At 36.6% G+C, this 16,346-nt stretch overlaps 1 protein-coding gene across 2 annotated transcripts; it reads right to left on the minus strand.

Moving 5' to 3' along the window:
- Positions 1–3,397: 3,397 nt before the first annotated feature.
- zgc:66472 lies at positions 3,398–15,696 on the minus strand. Of its 2 annotated transcripts, NM_199812.2 has the most exons (8): positions 15,550–15,696; positions 15,425–15,476; positions 12,867–13,256; positions 12,310–12,397; positions 8,558–9,646; positions 8,390–8,457; positions 8,266–8,309; positions 3,398–4,266 (listed from the first exon to the last, which is right to left on the minus strand). In NM_199812.2, the coding sequence occupies exons 3-8, from the start codon at positions 13,158–13,160 to the stop codon at positions 4,179–4,181; spliced, it is 1,671 nt and encodes a 556-aa protein (NP_956106.2). In that variant the 5' UTR covers positions 13,161–13,256; positions 15,425–15,476; positions 15,550–15,696; the 3' UTR covers positions 3,398–4,178. The 2 variants fall into 2 exon arrangements, with proteins under 2 accessions (NP_956106.2, XP_005160119.1); XM_005160062.6 differs by lacking the exon at positions 15,425–15,476 and having other exon boundaries at positions 15,550–15,638.
- Between the last annotated feature and the right edge of the window lie 650 nt (positions 15,697–16,346).

Here is a 16,346-nt window from a genome sequence, read left to right on the forward strand (position 1 = left end):
AATACATTTTATTCTCTCAATAATTGATATTCATCACAATGGAAAATATTTTTGTTTTTAGAATATTTATTAGTGATGCATGCAATAATTACAGAATAACCAAAAAAAAATGCAAAGAATGGCAATCCCTGATTTTAGAAATCTTTTTCAATAATTGCAAAAAGAGACTGAAAGAGCAGAAGCACAGCTTCATCTGGCAGAGGAACTGACTCTGACCAAACTGCAGCAAACCAAGGCCAATGACTTGAGATCTGCCTCCTAAAGGCTGCGCTCAGACAAGCTGCTCTCTCCACATCAGATGAGGAAGTCTGAAATTATTGAGGAGTTTTTGACATTAAGTCTTTTTTTTATTTACATCTATATTTGAAACTTATTATAAAAACCTCAAATGTATAGTGTTGTAGGTCTCAGATGAGCGGACTGCTGGAAGAGGATGGGATGGGTTTTTTCTTGTTTTTATTATTTATTATTATTATTATTATTATTATTTTATTATTTATTACATTTTCTTTGTTTTCATTTCAAATAAAAATAAAGTTATATTGACCCCACACTGGCTATTATATTTGTTGCTCTTTACATAGGCCTATCTATACATTGTGATTGAGCACTGGTAATCCAGATTTAGTGATCCTGAAAAGTTCCTATTCGGATCAGATTGATCCAATCCGATGTTGCTTTAAAAAACTGGCTCAAAAAATAAGCTGGATTACATGATCACGGATCGCAAAAACAGGATTACTAAATCCAGATCAATTTGATCCGGATTAAACCTTTTGAAAAACCGGGCCCTGGATGTCAAGATTAACAGAGGTCTCATGGAATTTGAATAAATAACTAGTAATTAATAAAAGAATTCTTCATTTTTGGGTGAACTAATAAGTTTGTTTTTCAAGCATACATTAATCATGGAATTGGGGCAGTTTTACTTGAAAAAAAAACAACCATTTAGATAAATGTGTCAAAAGTTAAATCACAAGGGTTATTTTATTTTGATTATTTGAAATTATTTTAAGTAAAACCATAAAATCCTCCTCATTATACTCATAAAACTTCCTGTCACATCGTTAATTCCTCAATGTTGTCTTTGCCTTTGCTCGTCTTCATGTGCACCAGAGAAACAGCCAGTGACATTCCCAGCAGGCCAAAACACAGAGTTGCTGCAAATACTTGATAATGCATAGACAATCCTTCACCGCCTGATTTACAGGAAACAGAAGTAAAGTTCAGATCAGAGAGTGTGTTCCTAAAATAATACTTTCACATCAAAAGCAGAGATGCAAGTAAGGCCATAAATGGGTGTTAAATGCAGAGTGGGAAATTTTCTTACCTTGCACTTGATCAGAAGGTCTTTTTGTAAGGAGCTGGTTTGCTAAAACAGACCAAAAATAAAATACTTTCTGATGAGATTTCTTATATATTTAAAAAATAAAAAGTCATAAAGAGCATAAAATGACATTTATTCAATATAACAAAAAAGTGCCACATTTATAATTTTTTACACAACAAAATACCAATGTTTAAATCTATTTGGTTTCTGTTTATTCATTTACTATATTATGTATGTGTTTATTATGTGCGAGTAAAATGTTAATATGTTTTTGTTCTATAAAGATCAAATAACATTTCATCCAAATTTTTAAATAAAATCCTCAAAATGAATATATTAATAACTTAAAATTGGAATCAAATGTTATCTGATTTTGGTAGAATAAAATTACTATTATCATTTTACTCAAACATACACACACACACACACACACACTAATAAATTAAGCATACCCAGAGAAACCAGATGAATTTTTAAGTGGTATCTTTTTTTTTTTCTCAACACTTATTACGAAATAAAATGGCCACACTTACTGTAAAGTTGGACTCCTTCATCAAAATCCATGTGTTTTTGATATATCGTTGCACAGTAGTACGCTACAAGATCACGATTGGACACATTAAGAATTCTCAATCCAGTCATCTGGTTTTCCATAAATCCCTCAAATTGAGTTTCATTGTAATTCCAAACAACAGCCAACTGTCCATTATATTTCAGACTTGTAACCATTAGAGCCACAGGGCGGCCCTCACTCATCTTCAGCCAGTGGACTTCATTGTAGAAAGAGCGGTTACACGTTAACTCCACACGTTCACCAAGTTTAACCTCCTTCAACTGTGCTGCCTCCAATTGCCTCAAGGGCAAAATGACGAGAACTGAAAGAGAAGAAACTTTTAATCTTTTTTTTTATTAGAAACAGATTTGCAGTAGTTTTAAAACTCACCTGTTAGAGAGGTTAAGCATGATAACATCCTTGTTGATGTCATAGTCCAGTGTCTGTTTTCTAAAAGACTACAAGATTTCCTGTCAAAGGAAGTAAAACCACACGCTCAGCCCACTACCACTTTGTTGGTTTTGTTTCCATTTGTTGTGTTTTTGGTATGGTGTCTGAAATTGTCAATCAATCAGTACTTTCCAGTTTAAAGTAAACTAGAGAGTGAACAAGTCATTGTTAACAAAATTGTGATTTTTTTTTTTTAATTAAAGCAGTCATACCTCAGTCATGTCAATTACATTATGTAGCTACCTTTTGTCATCATTCTTCCTTTTAATGTTAGTTGCTGAACTGGGATTAGTTTTGTTTCTGACTGAATTCGATGTCAGACAATTTAGACACCAAACTCTGTTCTGATTAAATGCTCTTTAGCATGAAGGAAGTAGGTTTTCTCACCTTCTATAACAGTTTTGATATAAAAGCCACAACCTACACACATTACTGGACTTCAGACAAACACAAAAAAGACACCTAAACATTTTTTCCACTGACACTATATTTCACCATTACATTTACTGATGCAGAGGTACCTCTTAAATGTGGCTACTAAAACTGTTTTCAAATGTACTCTCCTAGTTTTCAGTTCTTTCATGTTTGTTAGTTTTTAACTAGTTTCCTTTTGAAAATCTTTAAGCTTGTTTCAGTTTTCTGAAAATATCTCCCACAACGTTACACCCTCAGCCTGAACCGTTGATACAAGGCAGAATGGATCCATGCTTTTATGTTGTTGATGCCAAATTCTGACCCTACCATCTGAATGTTGCAGCAGAAATCAGGACTCATCAGACCAGGCAACATTTCTCCAGTCTTCTATTGTCCAATTTTGGTGAGCCTGTGCGAATTGTAGCCTCGCTTTCCTGTTCTTAGCTGACAGAATAGGCAACCGGTGTGGCAGCGGATCATCTTGACCATGTCCACACGTCTAAATGCATTGAGTTGCAGCCATGTAATTGGCTGATTAGAAATTTGTGTGAACGAGCAGTTGGACAAGTGCACCTAATAAAGTGGCAGATGAGCGTATATCAGAAAGAAAATAGTAAAATGTCATGGATGAGAATGAAGTTTCAAAGACCTGCAGGTTTGAGAATGGTTTATTCAAGTTTTGTGTGTGCTTAATTACACGTACCACTTCATTATTGCCTGCAACAACTGTATGAACAACACAATGTAGTTTATTAGTAAACTGCATAACCGTATGAACAAATGGCACCAATGTTCCACTTTAGTAAACCAATTAGAAGCCAAAAGCAGGCAGTGGCATTAACAGGACAGAATAAAGCATACTATACTATTAGTGTTACAGAGAAAGTTCACACAAAAATTAAAATGCACTCGCCCCTCAAGTGGTTATAAACCTTTATGAGTGTATTTCTACTGTTGTACACAAAGTAAATGACAGATTTTAATTTTTGGGTGAACTATAGCTTTGAGGACATCAGTCCTAAACATCTGAATCAAATAATGACATTATAATTCCATTAATATAAGTCTGTCCACAAACATCTATAACAATGTGCAACACCTAAAATGGGCAATCAGCTTAACCAAGGACAGCAGAGAGGCAAATATAAAATCAACATTCAAATACATCTGAAGTCATGAGCTAAATTAATACGCGTTATGGCAAGCTATACAACAAAGCTTTTGATCTCAGGCACTTAAGATCAGATATTAAATGTTACTCGTTTAACATCACTACTAATCGATCCAGGGTAACTGTATGGAACGTCACAAGCACAGTATTTTACAGGAAAAAGTTCAGCAAAACACATTAAATTAACTTCACTGGAAAGCATACATTCAGATCAACGTTTATAAAAGCACAGTCAATTTTATATCATGTTTTTGATCCTTCTAGTTTTTCTTTGGCTCTTCGTTTTTGTCATCCAAATAGCCTGGAAAGCTTTCTGCTGGTTCCCACGTGTTCTGAAACTTTGCCCCACTGAGAAAAGTAAATAAAATACAAACATGAAAAATTAAATGGCAGAAAATAAGAAATGTTCAAACCTGCTGCCACCTAAATAAATGTTTAAATAATTAAGTTTGCAACAGTGGCTCAGTGGTTAGCACTGTCGCCTCACAGCAAAAAGGTTGTTGGTTTGATCCCAGACTGGGCCAGTTGGCATTTCTTTGTGGAGTTTTCCTGTTTTCCCTGTGTTGGGCGTGGGTTTCCTCCAGATGCTCCGGTTTCCCCCACAGTCCAAACACATGGGCTATAGGTGAATTGTATGAACTAAATTGGTCGTAGTGTATGAGTGTAAATGTGAGAGTGTATGGGTGTTTCCCAGTACCGAGTTGTGGGTGGAAGGGCATCCGCTGCATAAAACATATGCTGGAATAGTTGGTGGTTCATTATGCTGTGGTGACCCCTGATAAATCAGGTACTAAGCCGAAGGAAAATGAATGAATGAATGAATAATTAGGTTTTGTGTTGCTGCCACCATAACGCCTTTTTTTGGCTGATAATGATAACCAGCAAATCTTTGGATTTGGAGGATGATAGCCGATATACTATAGCCGATAATTATAAATATTTCAAAATGCAATATTTTTATACAGTGAACAGCTGATTTTATTTTTAAAACTTTATAAAAATTTGAACTGATTTTATAAATGGAATAGCCTACACAAAGCAAAAAAATGTATATACAATTAAAAAATTTCAAGGTGATTATATTGACCTATATTCAGGATTTTACAGCATGCCAAAAATAAATTATTTCCTTTTTCTTCATAGCAAATAAACATGCAACTTGACTGTTGTATAAAATAATTGGAAATAACAAAATGACTCTCATTAAACAAGCAAGTTTAATCAACATCTTTTAGATTAAATAAAAACGAAAAAACTAAGAACTGAAACAAGCTCAAATTTTCTTAAATAAAACTTGTTACAGTAATGTACATATCAACAAATATACAATGTCTAAAAAAACGTTTTAAGAGGTGTTTTGACAGTTCAGAACCGCCGTACAATCGAAAAGCTAAATACAGAATGTATTACTTTAGGAAAGGCTGCATAAATTTATCGCATTTGGTGTTTTAGATTCTTTTGAACACATGTGGGTGCTGTGTGTCAATCAGACAACGCTTCTATGTTCGTTCTAGTCCTTGAAAGTCAGATTTTGATACAACACCAGAGCATTGAGCACAGATGACTTTAGGACAAACACAGTGCATAATATAAAAACAGAATGTGATGTAGGTGAGTTGAGAACCCCTATGCTGGATTCAGTGACTGGCGCACCTCTCCCGTGCTGCTGTAAAGGCTCTGTCGGCTTACTATGTGTGTGCACGGTGGTAATAGCCATCACAAGCACTCGTTATAATCATTATAAATATGGCGACCAAACGGAATACAATGTTACATCAACAACACATGCAACACAACGCTCCGATAATAACAAATAATCATACTAGATTAAAAACAACCCAAGGAGTTGTTTAGCACATGTGCACGTGTGATGTTTACACAGGTAATATTTTTCCTGAGGTGATTTAAACCAAAATACACAATGACACGCTATCAAACATATCAACAATGATAAGGAATATGGTTACTTACTGAGTTATTAATGCTCAGCAACACCACACAAAGAAAGGACAGACTTTGAAGGAATTAACAATGTGAAGAAAGCTCCATTATAGTGCACTGGACAAGTCTGAACATGTTCCGTCCACATGCGTGATGCAGGCAGTTCTGTACAATAACGTCATTTATATTGTGCATCCCTACATAATGCCTTAACTCACTACTGTTTGCTGCTCTAGAGAAAAATTTGTGTTTGACTTCTGAATATTTATAAACAAATTTGAATAAAAGTTGGAGTTAGTTAATATCTTTTTAGGTCCTTTTTTTAACTAGCACTTACTACATTTTAGCAGTAAGAAGCTGAGATACAGAATATTGAGCTGAAGCTTGACTACAAAATTAAATTGCAAATCAAATCTAAATCGCAAAATCTGCCTAAAATAAATAAATAAATAAATAAAAATTACATTTAGATATTTTTCATTGTACTTATTAGGGATGTAACGGTATCAGAATTTCACGGTACGGTAATACCTCGGTATGAATGTCACGGTACGGTATTTATTGAATCATTTACAGGAAAAACAAAACTTTTGAAAATACTCCAAAAAAGTGCCAAAAGTGTCAAAGACATACAAATTAGTCATCTATCTGTAAGCGTTGAAACAGGAACTTCAATTTTAATAACAAAAAATTATTAAACCATGTAAAAAAATAAAGTTTCAATTTAGTATTGTTGAAAACTCATCACATTCAACATTTAATCACTCACTCACTTAGATAGAGATGGGTTTAAAGGAAAATTATCATATAACTATAATCTGGTAAAAGCTGGTATCTCTGGGTATTTACAATGTCCCCTGCAACAGAAAAAAACCCTCTCATTTGGGACTGAGGATTCTGGGACAGAGATATGACTTGGCCCATGTTGACAGCAGTGGGTAACGTTGTGCATTGTCTTTCCCCCACTTGAGAAGACAAACCATGAGTGAGATAGAGGTCTCTTTGCGGTACAAGTCAATGTCTGCATCAATCTGAACAGTGTGCTGTGTTTCTGCAGTCCCCATGACTGCTATTAGTCGTATTCTCCAACTTGCAGGCACGTGCACACATAGGGCTCAGCCTGTGCAGTGCACATGCCCTTTTTAGTCTTGGATAGAAAATGCCCTTCCAAATCGATCAAAAGTGCCCCCACGACGCGACACAACCTCCGTCCAGCCCTTCAGTAGACAACACCGCTTTTTGAGTATGCGCGCTCAACCCCCCCCCCCCTCGGCGCTTTACAATACGCGCGAGACAACACAGCTGATCAGAACGCGCGCGACAACACTGCTATTCAGTACGTGCGCGGCGACAACACCCGCTTTAGGTTCGATCATTTCCATCTTTTTTTCATCTCCGCTACTAGCAGCACACTTCATTTCCGCATTACTGGATCTGTAGCGACAACAGACCGCAAAGGATTATGGCCACGCCTGGGCTTATGGGAAATGTAGTTTAAGCTACCTCCCATTCGCTTTATTCGCCTGAGCAAATTTTCTCAGAAGACCTATAGTTTTACCGAGTCATGCGACTTCGGTAATATCGAAAAAAATTAATATTGCGGTATGACGGTATTTACAATACCGTTACATCCCTAGTACTTATACAATTTCAGGTGCACGTCACTGGTATGACAGCTAATGTAAAATTAACATTTAAATAAAAATTTAGTACAATGCACATATGTACATAAATTTTGTACTAACATTTAAAAATTATCTGTATTTCTGTAATTAATTCTGTTAATACATTTATAATTACTTTGTTGACGCAATCCTTAAACCTGCCCATACCACCAAACCAGTCTCTAACCTTACCGAATCCCACCCAAACAGTACCATAAGTATTCCATAGGTTTTGTGCAACACATTATAAACATAAGTACATTGTACTTATTTTTTTATGCAAGTACTTAGTAGTTAAGCCCACTTAATAAAAAATGGGACCAAAATGTATAAATAAACCGAATAATAATAACAATAATAATAACAATAATAATAATAATAATAATAATAATAATAATAATAATAATAATAATAATAATAATAATAAGCCCTTAATTGTCCACATAGCCTAATAACAATATTTGTTATACATTTAAATTGGTTAATTTGAAAAATACACATTTTACAATCAATAGTTTTTATCCATGCAAGGTAAATATACACAGAGTTACCTTTTTTGTTTTGTTTCACAAAGACAGAAGTGGCATTTGGAAAATGGGGTGACAACTACTTAAACGTCTGTCACATTTTGCTGGCCTGGTGTTTAATGAATTACATTAGCTGCTTTGGAATACAACTTGCTGTACATTTCAAGATGACACAAAGTTATAGTCTATAAAACATGAAATAATGGAAAACTTACCACAATGTGCAGGGCAACCATTTGACTCGAACTTCATTTTTTCCCTTTTAAAATGAGAGTAAAGAGTGTTACAGAATGATGACACTTTTCTTTTCAAAATTCTTTATGAGTGATCACCTCTTACCTTATTGTTTCTCCATCTCAGAATATTTTCAACAGGAAACACGCCATTGTATGCATCATGGGAACACTCTAAAGCAAAAAATTGAGAGTTACATTGCAGAACACTTAATACATTCAATCAAGCCACTTTCTGTTTTCAAACAACATGATTTATTTTTTGTAAAATTACCTGCCATTCTCCTCTTTCTTGGTGGAGTATAGAGTCCGGACTCATCACTGGGAAGTTTTTCATCATCTGTTACCTTCTCATTTTCACACGCAGTTGATGGCTCTGATCCACTTGCATCTTTACTAATCTGAATTTGGCAAGAGGTGCTTGACATGACAGCATACACTTTCCTGACACTTGACTGTCCGCCACTGGAATCCAACAGGCTTTCAGCTGAACTTTGAGATGAAAGTTGTGTCATGCTGGAATCAGGTAAATTCTCCATTGTGGATTCTGCACCACGTTCACAAGCAGATCCATTGTTTGTTTCTGTTGCATTCACATTTTGCACGTCACTATTCTGTTTTGAAGAGTTATTTTGCAAGTAAGAGCCACTCGAGCACAAAGCAGCCTCCAGCTGGGAGTCTGAGATTCTTTCAAGACGAACCTCAAACCTCTTCGACTTGATTTCCTTGGGAATGATAAGGTTGGTGTGGATTTTTTTGTGCACGGCCCAGGCACATAGAGTAGCAAACTTTTCCTCACATTGACTGCAGCTCAACGGAGGCTGAACCTCCTGACGGTGTGTGAAAAGACCCTGAAGAGTATTGAACACCTGCCCACACTTGTCGCAATTCTGAGGCATGGAGCACTTGTGACTCTTGAATTGGAGGTCAGTTTTGAATCTTCTCTCACATTTTCGGCAGATATAGACGGTAGGGACCTGGTGCTGGGCTTTGGAAGGGCTAGACTGCTTGTTGCACTCGTCCGATGAACAACACAAACAGTGTCTCTGCATGCCGAGGTGCTGTCGGTCTCGAAGACCACGGGAAACATTAGCATCATTTGGGTGCGTCGGAGTTGAGGTGACATTTTCTTTCTTCATCTCCTTTACTTTTGGGCTAGTTGTTTGAAAGTCCACACTGGCAGATGCTTCATCATCATCATCATCATCATCATCATCAACAGTTATAGGTATGGTATGGCTTGATATTGACATGGATTTCTGTTTTTTTGGGGGACGACCTACTTTCCGTCTTGCCACAAATTCTGTGCATTTGGTCTTTGGGCTGTTAGTCTTCTGGGTTTTAACTTTCTTACCTGATGAACCTACCCAAAACAAAAGTGCAAATTAGGATTGTGTGACAGCGATAAGCAGCAAGTGAGGCATTGTATTACAAGTGTAAGGGCCTCCTCACGCTGCGCTATCCGAACCATGCCCAGGCCCGTTTCCCAGATCGTTTGAGAAGTGTGAATGCTCTGAATCGGGCTTAGGCACGAATCAATTGGCCAACCCTGGCCCGGTTGGAAGAGGTGTGCCAGAGAGCAGTTCACTTACAATGTGAGTGCAAAGCGCTCCTGAGCCCGAAACTGAAGCCGAGACGTGACTTTTACGGGATTGTTTCATATGGATTTTTTAATCATTCTAAAGGCTGATTTATACTTCTGCGTCAAACGCCAGCGTATGCTACGGCGCTGACGTATAGCCCTTCGCTGTGGCCGTCACTGACGTGCACCTCTCAAAAAATGTAACTACACGTCGCAACGACGCGTAAGCTCTGTGATTGGTCGGCTTGGTAGCGCTAACGAGTCTGGGCGGGACCGAGAGCCGCGCGAATGGCGCTAGCGATTGTTTACAAGTGTGAAGTCCCGTGGAGGAGCTCCGGATGGAAAGTGTTGTTTTGTGTTTACCTCATAGTTAAAGTTGTTGCACGTCTGCCGGTTCCTGCCTCAAAATGAGCGAGTTTGAGCCACTTGTACATCCCGGAAGTGCTCAGGAAAAGCAATAAAGCAGCGAAGAAACTCGACACAGAGGAACATTTACACCTCACTGCCAACTAGCGTTTCGGAAGTGTTAATGCAGACCGACAGAGACAGCGCGCAGAAGTATAAATGCATAGCCACGCACGTTGCATGCGCCGAGGGTTACGACGGTCACCTGACGCAGAAGTATAAATCAGGCTTTACTGTTCAATGAACAAACTCTCGTAGGTTATTAAAGACGCAAACCCCTCACTGAATGACAGCTGTACCTTCAGCAAACCACCTAAGACCAGTAGCACGAGGACTTTATGATTGTTTATGAGCGTCAAAAATGACTGATCGGTTTGGCGAAATATTTGACTTCGTGTCACTGCATCCCAAACGACTGTATAACCAAAGAAATCTCCTCTGTGCTGAGCAAAAGCGCTTACTGAACAGCGCATCACTTTAACACTCACATGCCTATTGCAGGATGGTGGACAGGGGTCATCACAGAAAATCTGATTGGTCTGCAACCTCATTCTCAGCAGAATGTGATGCATATTGTGAGACAAATTCCTCCCTACTGGACCAAATAAGATTTGGGCACCTAAAACAAAGTTTGCCTCAAACCGTTGTTGGTAATATTTTACCACTTCTGACAGAGAGCAACCCACAAGCTTTGCAGGTTCGGAGAAACGTTAAGCCTGGTTTACACTTGACGTGTCCGCTTGTTTGCACATGGCGAATGTGGCGTCTTCGCAGAGCTTGCGGAGGTTTGCTTTGGGTGCGTGCGCCATGATTTCAGCTAGCGGTGCGCATGTTTTTTTTTTTTTAGATGAGCAAACAGTGCACTCGGTGCCGCGTTTGATGCGAGTTGAATATGAAACACTTTGAAGAGATTTTGTCTGAAACAGTGCCACTGTACAGACATCTTAATGATCTGTGATAATGTAGAAAACCTAATGATAAATAATTCTTGGCTAGAATATGCAACATCCATGGGAAAGGTGAAAGATTTTGTTAAAAGGTTTGGAAAACCTGAGGGTTAAGTTTGTTAAAGCTAAAAGAGGTCATGGCAAAAGTGGAGACCCAGGTACACAATTACACATGTTTTTTCCACCAGTCATGGGTTTAACACAGATTTATATTTATATATTTTTAAATGTAAAACAATTTAATAGCTACAAAACTATAATGAAGTCACAGAATTATTTCTTTGATAACTGGGAAGGTATATTTAAACCTATTGACACAGTAATGTGTGAACTGTGGAGCGGGCTAAATCTAAAAAAAACATCTGTAATTTTGGTAAGTGGATTTTGCCATAATAAAAAAATATTTGCAGAGCAACTCATGTTTTCTTGTCATTAATATTTTTAATAACTTTAAAAGGTAAAACTGTCTGAAATATGAACAAAAGCAAGTGACGCATCAAAATTTGATTAAAAAAAATCTTAAATGGTTCTAAAAATCCTTATAATTATTAAAATAATTTATAAAAATAATGAAAATAATTAGTTTTAAAATATTTAATAATATTGATGTTTCAGAAACTTCCTACTTCTCTGTTTATCCGTCTGATTTTACGGTGGGTTTCTTTTGACCGCCCCCTGTCATCATTTTAAAGGATATCACAACAGCAAACATAAGTATAAAAGCTTTGTCCGTTTCACGAGGTGTGCACGCAGTCAGCGGAGGTGCGCGATGTGGCACCAGGTGAAAGTATAATTCCAGCTTTAGACCCAGTTATATTGTTTTAACAATGTGAACTTTGTCACACTTACTTATATCTTTATCCCTGCCTGTTTCCCCTGCATCCAAAACACTGAATACAAAAATGTGATTATTTGCTTACCATCTAATCTATCAAGAACTGTATGGATGATCAATAAATAATAATTTACCTGCGATTAACAAAAATGTTTTTGGCTCATCGCTGTACATAAAGTCATTCACAAATATATTATGTAATCTGATATTTCTGTGATTTACTATTATAGCTTTTGCTTCATTAATAAAAATGGCACCTGGTTTGCTTGACTGCGCCGTCACTTTAGTTTTCCCCACACTGACACATCTGTCCTTAGAGACCTTTCCTGTTCTTGCTTTAGAACCCTGCAAACACAAACAAGGTGGTAACTATTAATATTAACAAGCATGCACAAATTATTCTACATAAAATAATATTAAAAGAGATGATAGGGGGTAGAGCTGTTTTGAAAATATTTTCAAGAAATCAATTCTGAGATTTTCAAAATCACTGCTATTCTCTTTTGAATCGATTTTCTGAGCTATTTTATTGAACATTTGTGTCTATGGCTAAACTAGCCTAGAGCGCCATCTGCTGATAAAAACTAAGCTCAACAATCAATTCAAGAGAAAACAGTGATGCATTCTGAACATCACGGAATCCATTTCTTTAACAATTTTTCTCCACTACACAAAAAAAATAACAAATGGGCCACAAAGACCAACCAATAAACAATAATTTAAATCAAAATGATACAATGAATAAAATTGAAAAAAAGATGACAAACACTGTAAATGTGGATTTAGAGCAAAACTTGTACTGGACTACACTCACCGAAGCCCGTGGTTTGTCCGAGTTGTAGCTCTGCTTAAACTGCGACACCTCCATCTCATCGTCTTCTCTTTTAAAATCACTCCTCTGAGCCCTGATGATGGCCTCTCTCTTTTCCTGCTCACATTTCTCCAAATGTTGCTTCAGCAAGTCGATCTCCTTCCAGCTCCGGGTGATCTCCACTCTCGTCTCCAGCAGAACTTTACTGAATATTTTGACTATCTCTGAAGTCGTCGCCACCATCAGTCTTTCGATCAGAGTTCTGAATTTAGCCGATAAGGGATCCTCCACTTCCATTGTGTGTAGATGGGGGGTGAATTTATTGCACAGAATTGCTGCCAAGCCGACAATTGCGCAGCTGTAAAGACTAAAGATGGACAGCCTTTAGGATACCTATTAACAAAGAAAATGTATTAAAATTTTTGATTAAAAATCAAAAAGAGTAATGTTATGAAAGTAGTTTTTGTGAGATATTGTTTTGACCTCAACTCTAAGGAATGATATCGGACTATCTGACTGGATACATTTTGACCGTTTTGGCAGAATTACAAACCACAATTGTCTTTCTGTATGTGTATGAGCTTGTATGGAGTATCCTTATAGACATCAGCAGTTATCATATTTTATTAATAACATAACATTATAATTAATAATATTTCATTATTAGTAACACTTCAGATTTTCAGTTTTCATTTAACTGAAATTGACCATACAGTGAAAGTTCTTGAATCAGACAATGGATTTCCAACATTCTTCAAAACACCAAATATAAAATAAAATGTAAAACAATTATATATACCATGTCAGACTAACTTCACAGATATTAAGGTACTGTCAAGACATGGGCGCTTTATAATCGCAGCAAACTGTTTGGAAGCATTAAAAGTGTTCAAGAAGATATCCAAAAAAAATTAAACGCATTGACCCAGAGACTGTTTAGATGCATGGCACTGATGAGAAGATGACGGCTGTTGACTGTATGATGACCGAAATTGCCCTAAACACCGAGCAGGCACAAGACTTCAACATGACATCAGATTGACTCTGTACCCTGATGTAATGGCGATGTTACGTTTTGTTTCTAAATGAAAATCCGTTTGACGTCAGAACTCAACATCAGTCTGATGTCAATCTCCAAACTTAAATCAAGCAAATATCAATGTCTAATGAAGTTACAGCTTGATGTTGTGTGGATGTTACCACTATGACGTCTATCAGATGTTGGATTTTGGTTGCCAGATCTGACAAATAAATGTCAGTATTTGACGTCAATATGACATTGGTTCTTGGTCCAAGATCTAAAATCAACCAAATATCAACATCATTTGCTGTTGGTATTGGTGATCAAAATAAGGTTGTATGCAGACGCTGTCTAGACATTGCATTTTAATCACCTGACATCACATTCTCAATCTAACCTCATATTAACATCTTATGACGTTGTGTGCCTGCTGTACAATAACTAAATGCACAACAGAATATTACGTTTACACACATTTACAAATTACATGTAAATGCATCAACTTTTTACAGCGTAATACTCACTACTCTTAAGTACTTTTGAAAGGGCTACGTTTTACTCATACTTTGAGTAATATTTACAACAGGTGCTTTTACTGTACTTGCTCTACATTTTTAGGCAATTAATGGTAGTTTTACTTAAGCATGATTTTCAGTACTCTTTCCACCACTGGGTTTGAACAGTGCCTTCATTGAAAAAAAATATTCTATTATATCATCCTATACTATATTATATACACTGAAAAAAATAACTGCTACTTGTTCAAACTGCTTATTTAATGAGTTGAAGCGACACAATTCTTAAGTTCTTTTTTAGACAACTTGATGTTTTAGATTCAGTCCACTTAAATTTGTAAAAAGGATTAAGTTAACTTAATTTGTGTACTGAGGTAAAGTTGGTTTTATATTCGCACATTCAGACTTTCTACTTGATGATATAATTTCAGAAAAGTATTTTTTTGCAAATAACGTTACTAAATAGTGACTTCAAAACAACATTAGCACTATTTTGAAGTCACAGTTACATGTGATTTCAGGCCGATTATTTAAAGTACTATGGTAAAAATAGAGAGCGGCTCATGTTGTCACTGAACGAATGTGCGAATGTAAAACCAACTTTACCTCAATAATTGTGTTGGAACAACATAATGAAATTGTGAGGAACCCAGCATTTTTACACTGTAACTAAACGTTTTTATGATAAAAAAAACTAAAAACAATGTATTCTGCAATGTTTTTGCTACGCATTAAAAATGCGTGTGTTTGGAGTTGAGATAAATAATCGTCTTTCTATAAGAGGCTGCTTACTGATTTAATGGGCATGACCTGTACAAAAAACGTGGAAGGAGGCATTCCTCACGTTTAAAGGGACATGTCTGATGAAGAAACCAACGAAAGAACAAGTCTACCCAATAATAATCCCCACAACAGCTCATTCATGACTAATATCTCCAGCTTTCTGTAAACAAAGATGAAGTGGTCCCGCGCTCATGAAATAAACAACTTTCCCCGTTTCTAGAGCAGCTGCAAGTTCTCCTCACCTCATCAATAGTCTGAAGCGGGAATCATTTCATGATGGCGCCTGTGCAGATTCTAAAAACGCAAACTTGTATTAAAACATGTTTGCAGACACTTAATGAAATAAACGCATAATTTCACAGCTTACCTTTGACAAAAACCGCAATTTTCCCGTTTCAGACCGACGCTTATTCCCTCAGTCGGTGTGGAATGTGAGGCGTCACAGTATAACGGGCCGACAGGAAACAACACCCGGCGAGATCTGATTCCACAACAATGCAGCCTGACTGTGAATGTTTGCGTGTATGGTTTCATGGGAGTTAAAAAAAACATTTTATGGTAGAAAAACCTTCATACAATACGTCAAATAATTAGTGTTGGTAGCTAAATATTTTCATGCATTTATATTGTCGAATGTTTATATATTTTTGAACGAACCCTTGCTTGAATGCATTCTTATATGTGATATATCTGAGGACTTCAGGGCCGTGCACAGACATTTTGAGGGGCAGGGGCCTAAACCAAAAAAAGGGGCACTAAGTGGGTGGGTTCTTGCTTATACAAATTTTCTATTTGTTGTAAAAGTACAATTAAAAGAAAAAACAGTACACTGTAATAATTTAAGAACTATTTACCATTTTACATTTTTATATTTACCTGTACCTTTAACAACAAAACTTTTTTTTGTCCTGAAAGATCTTAATAAGCTCATCTTACATGTGATTCACCTTTACACATTGCGGATAATAACAGAAACTATTTACTGTTGGATGGGCAATCTGAACATTTTCTGTCTCCATCACCTTTACTTTGCTGAGTTGACTCTGAGGCAGTTTCATCTTAGAATGAATAACAAAGCATTTACAATATTTAAATTATTTAAATGTCCATCTATCTTATATGACACTCTAGCATATCCCTTCCAGATTAACAGTCTTACCTGAC

This window comes from Danio rerio, chromosome 1, assembly GCF_049306965.1.
Source record: "Danio rerio strain Tuebingen ecotype United States chromosome 1, GRCz12tu, whole genome shotgun sequence".
Classification (NCBI taxonomy): Eukaryota; Metazoa; Chordata; class Actinopteri; order Cypriniformes; family Danionidae; genus Danio; species Danio rerio.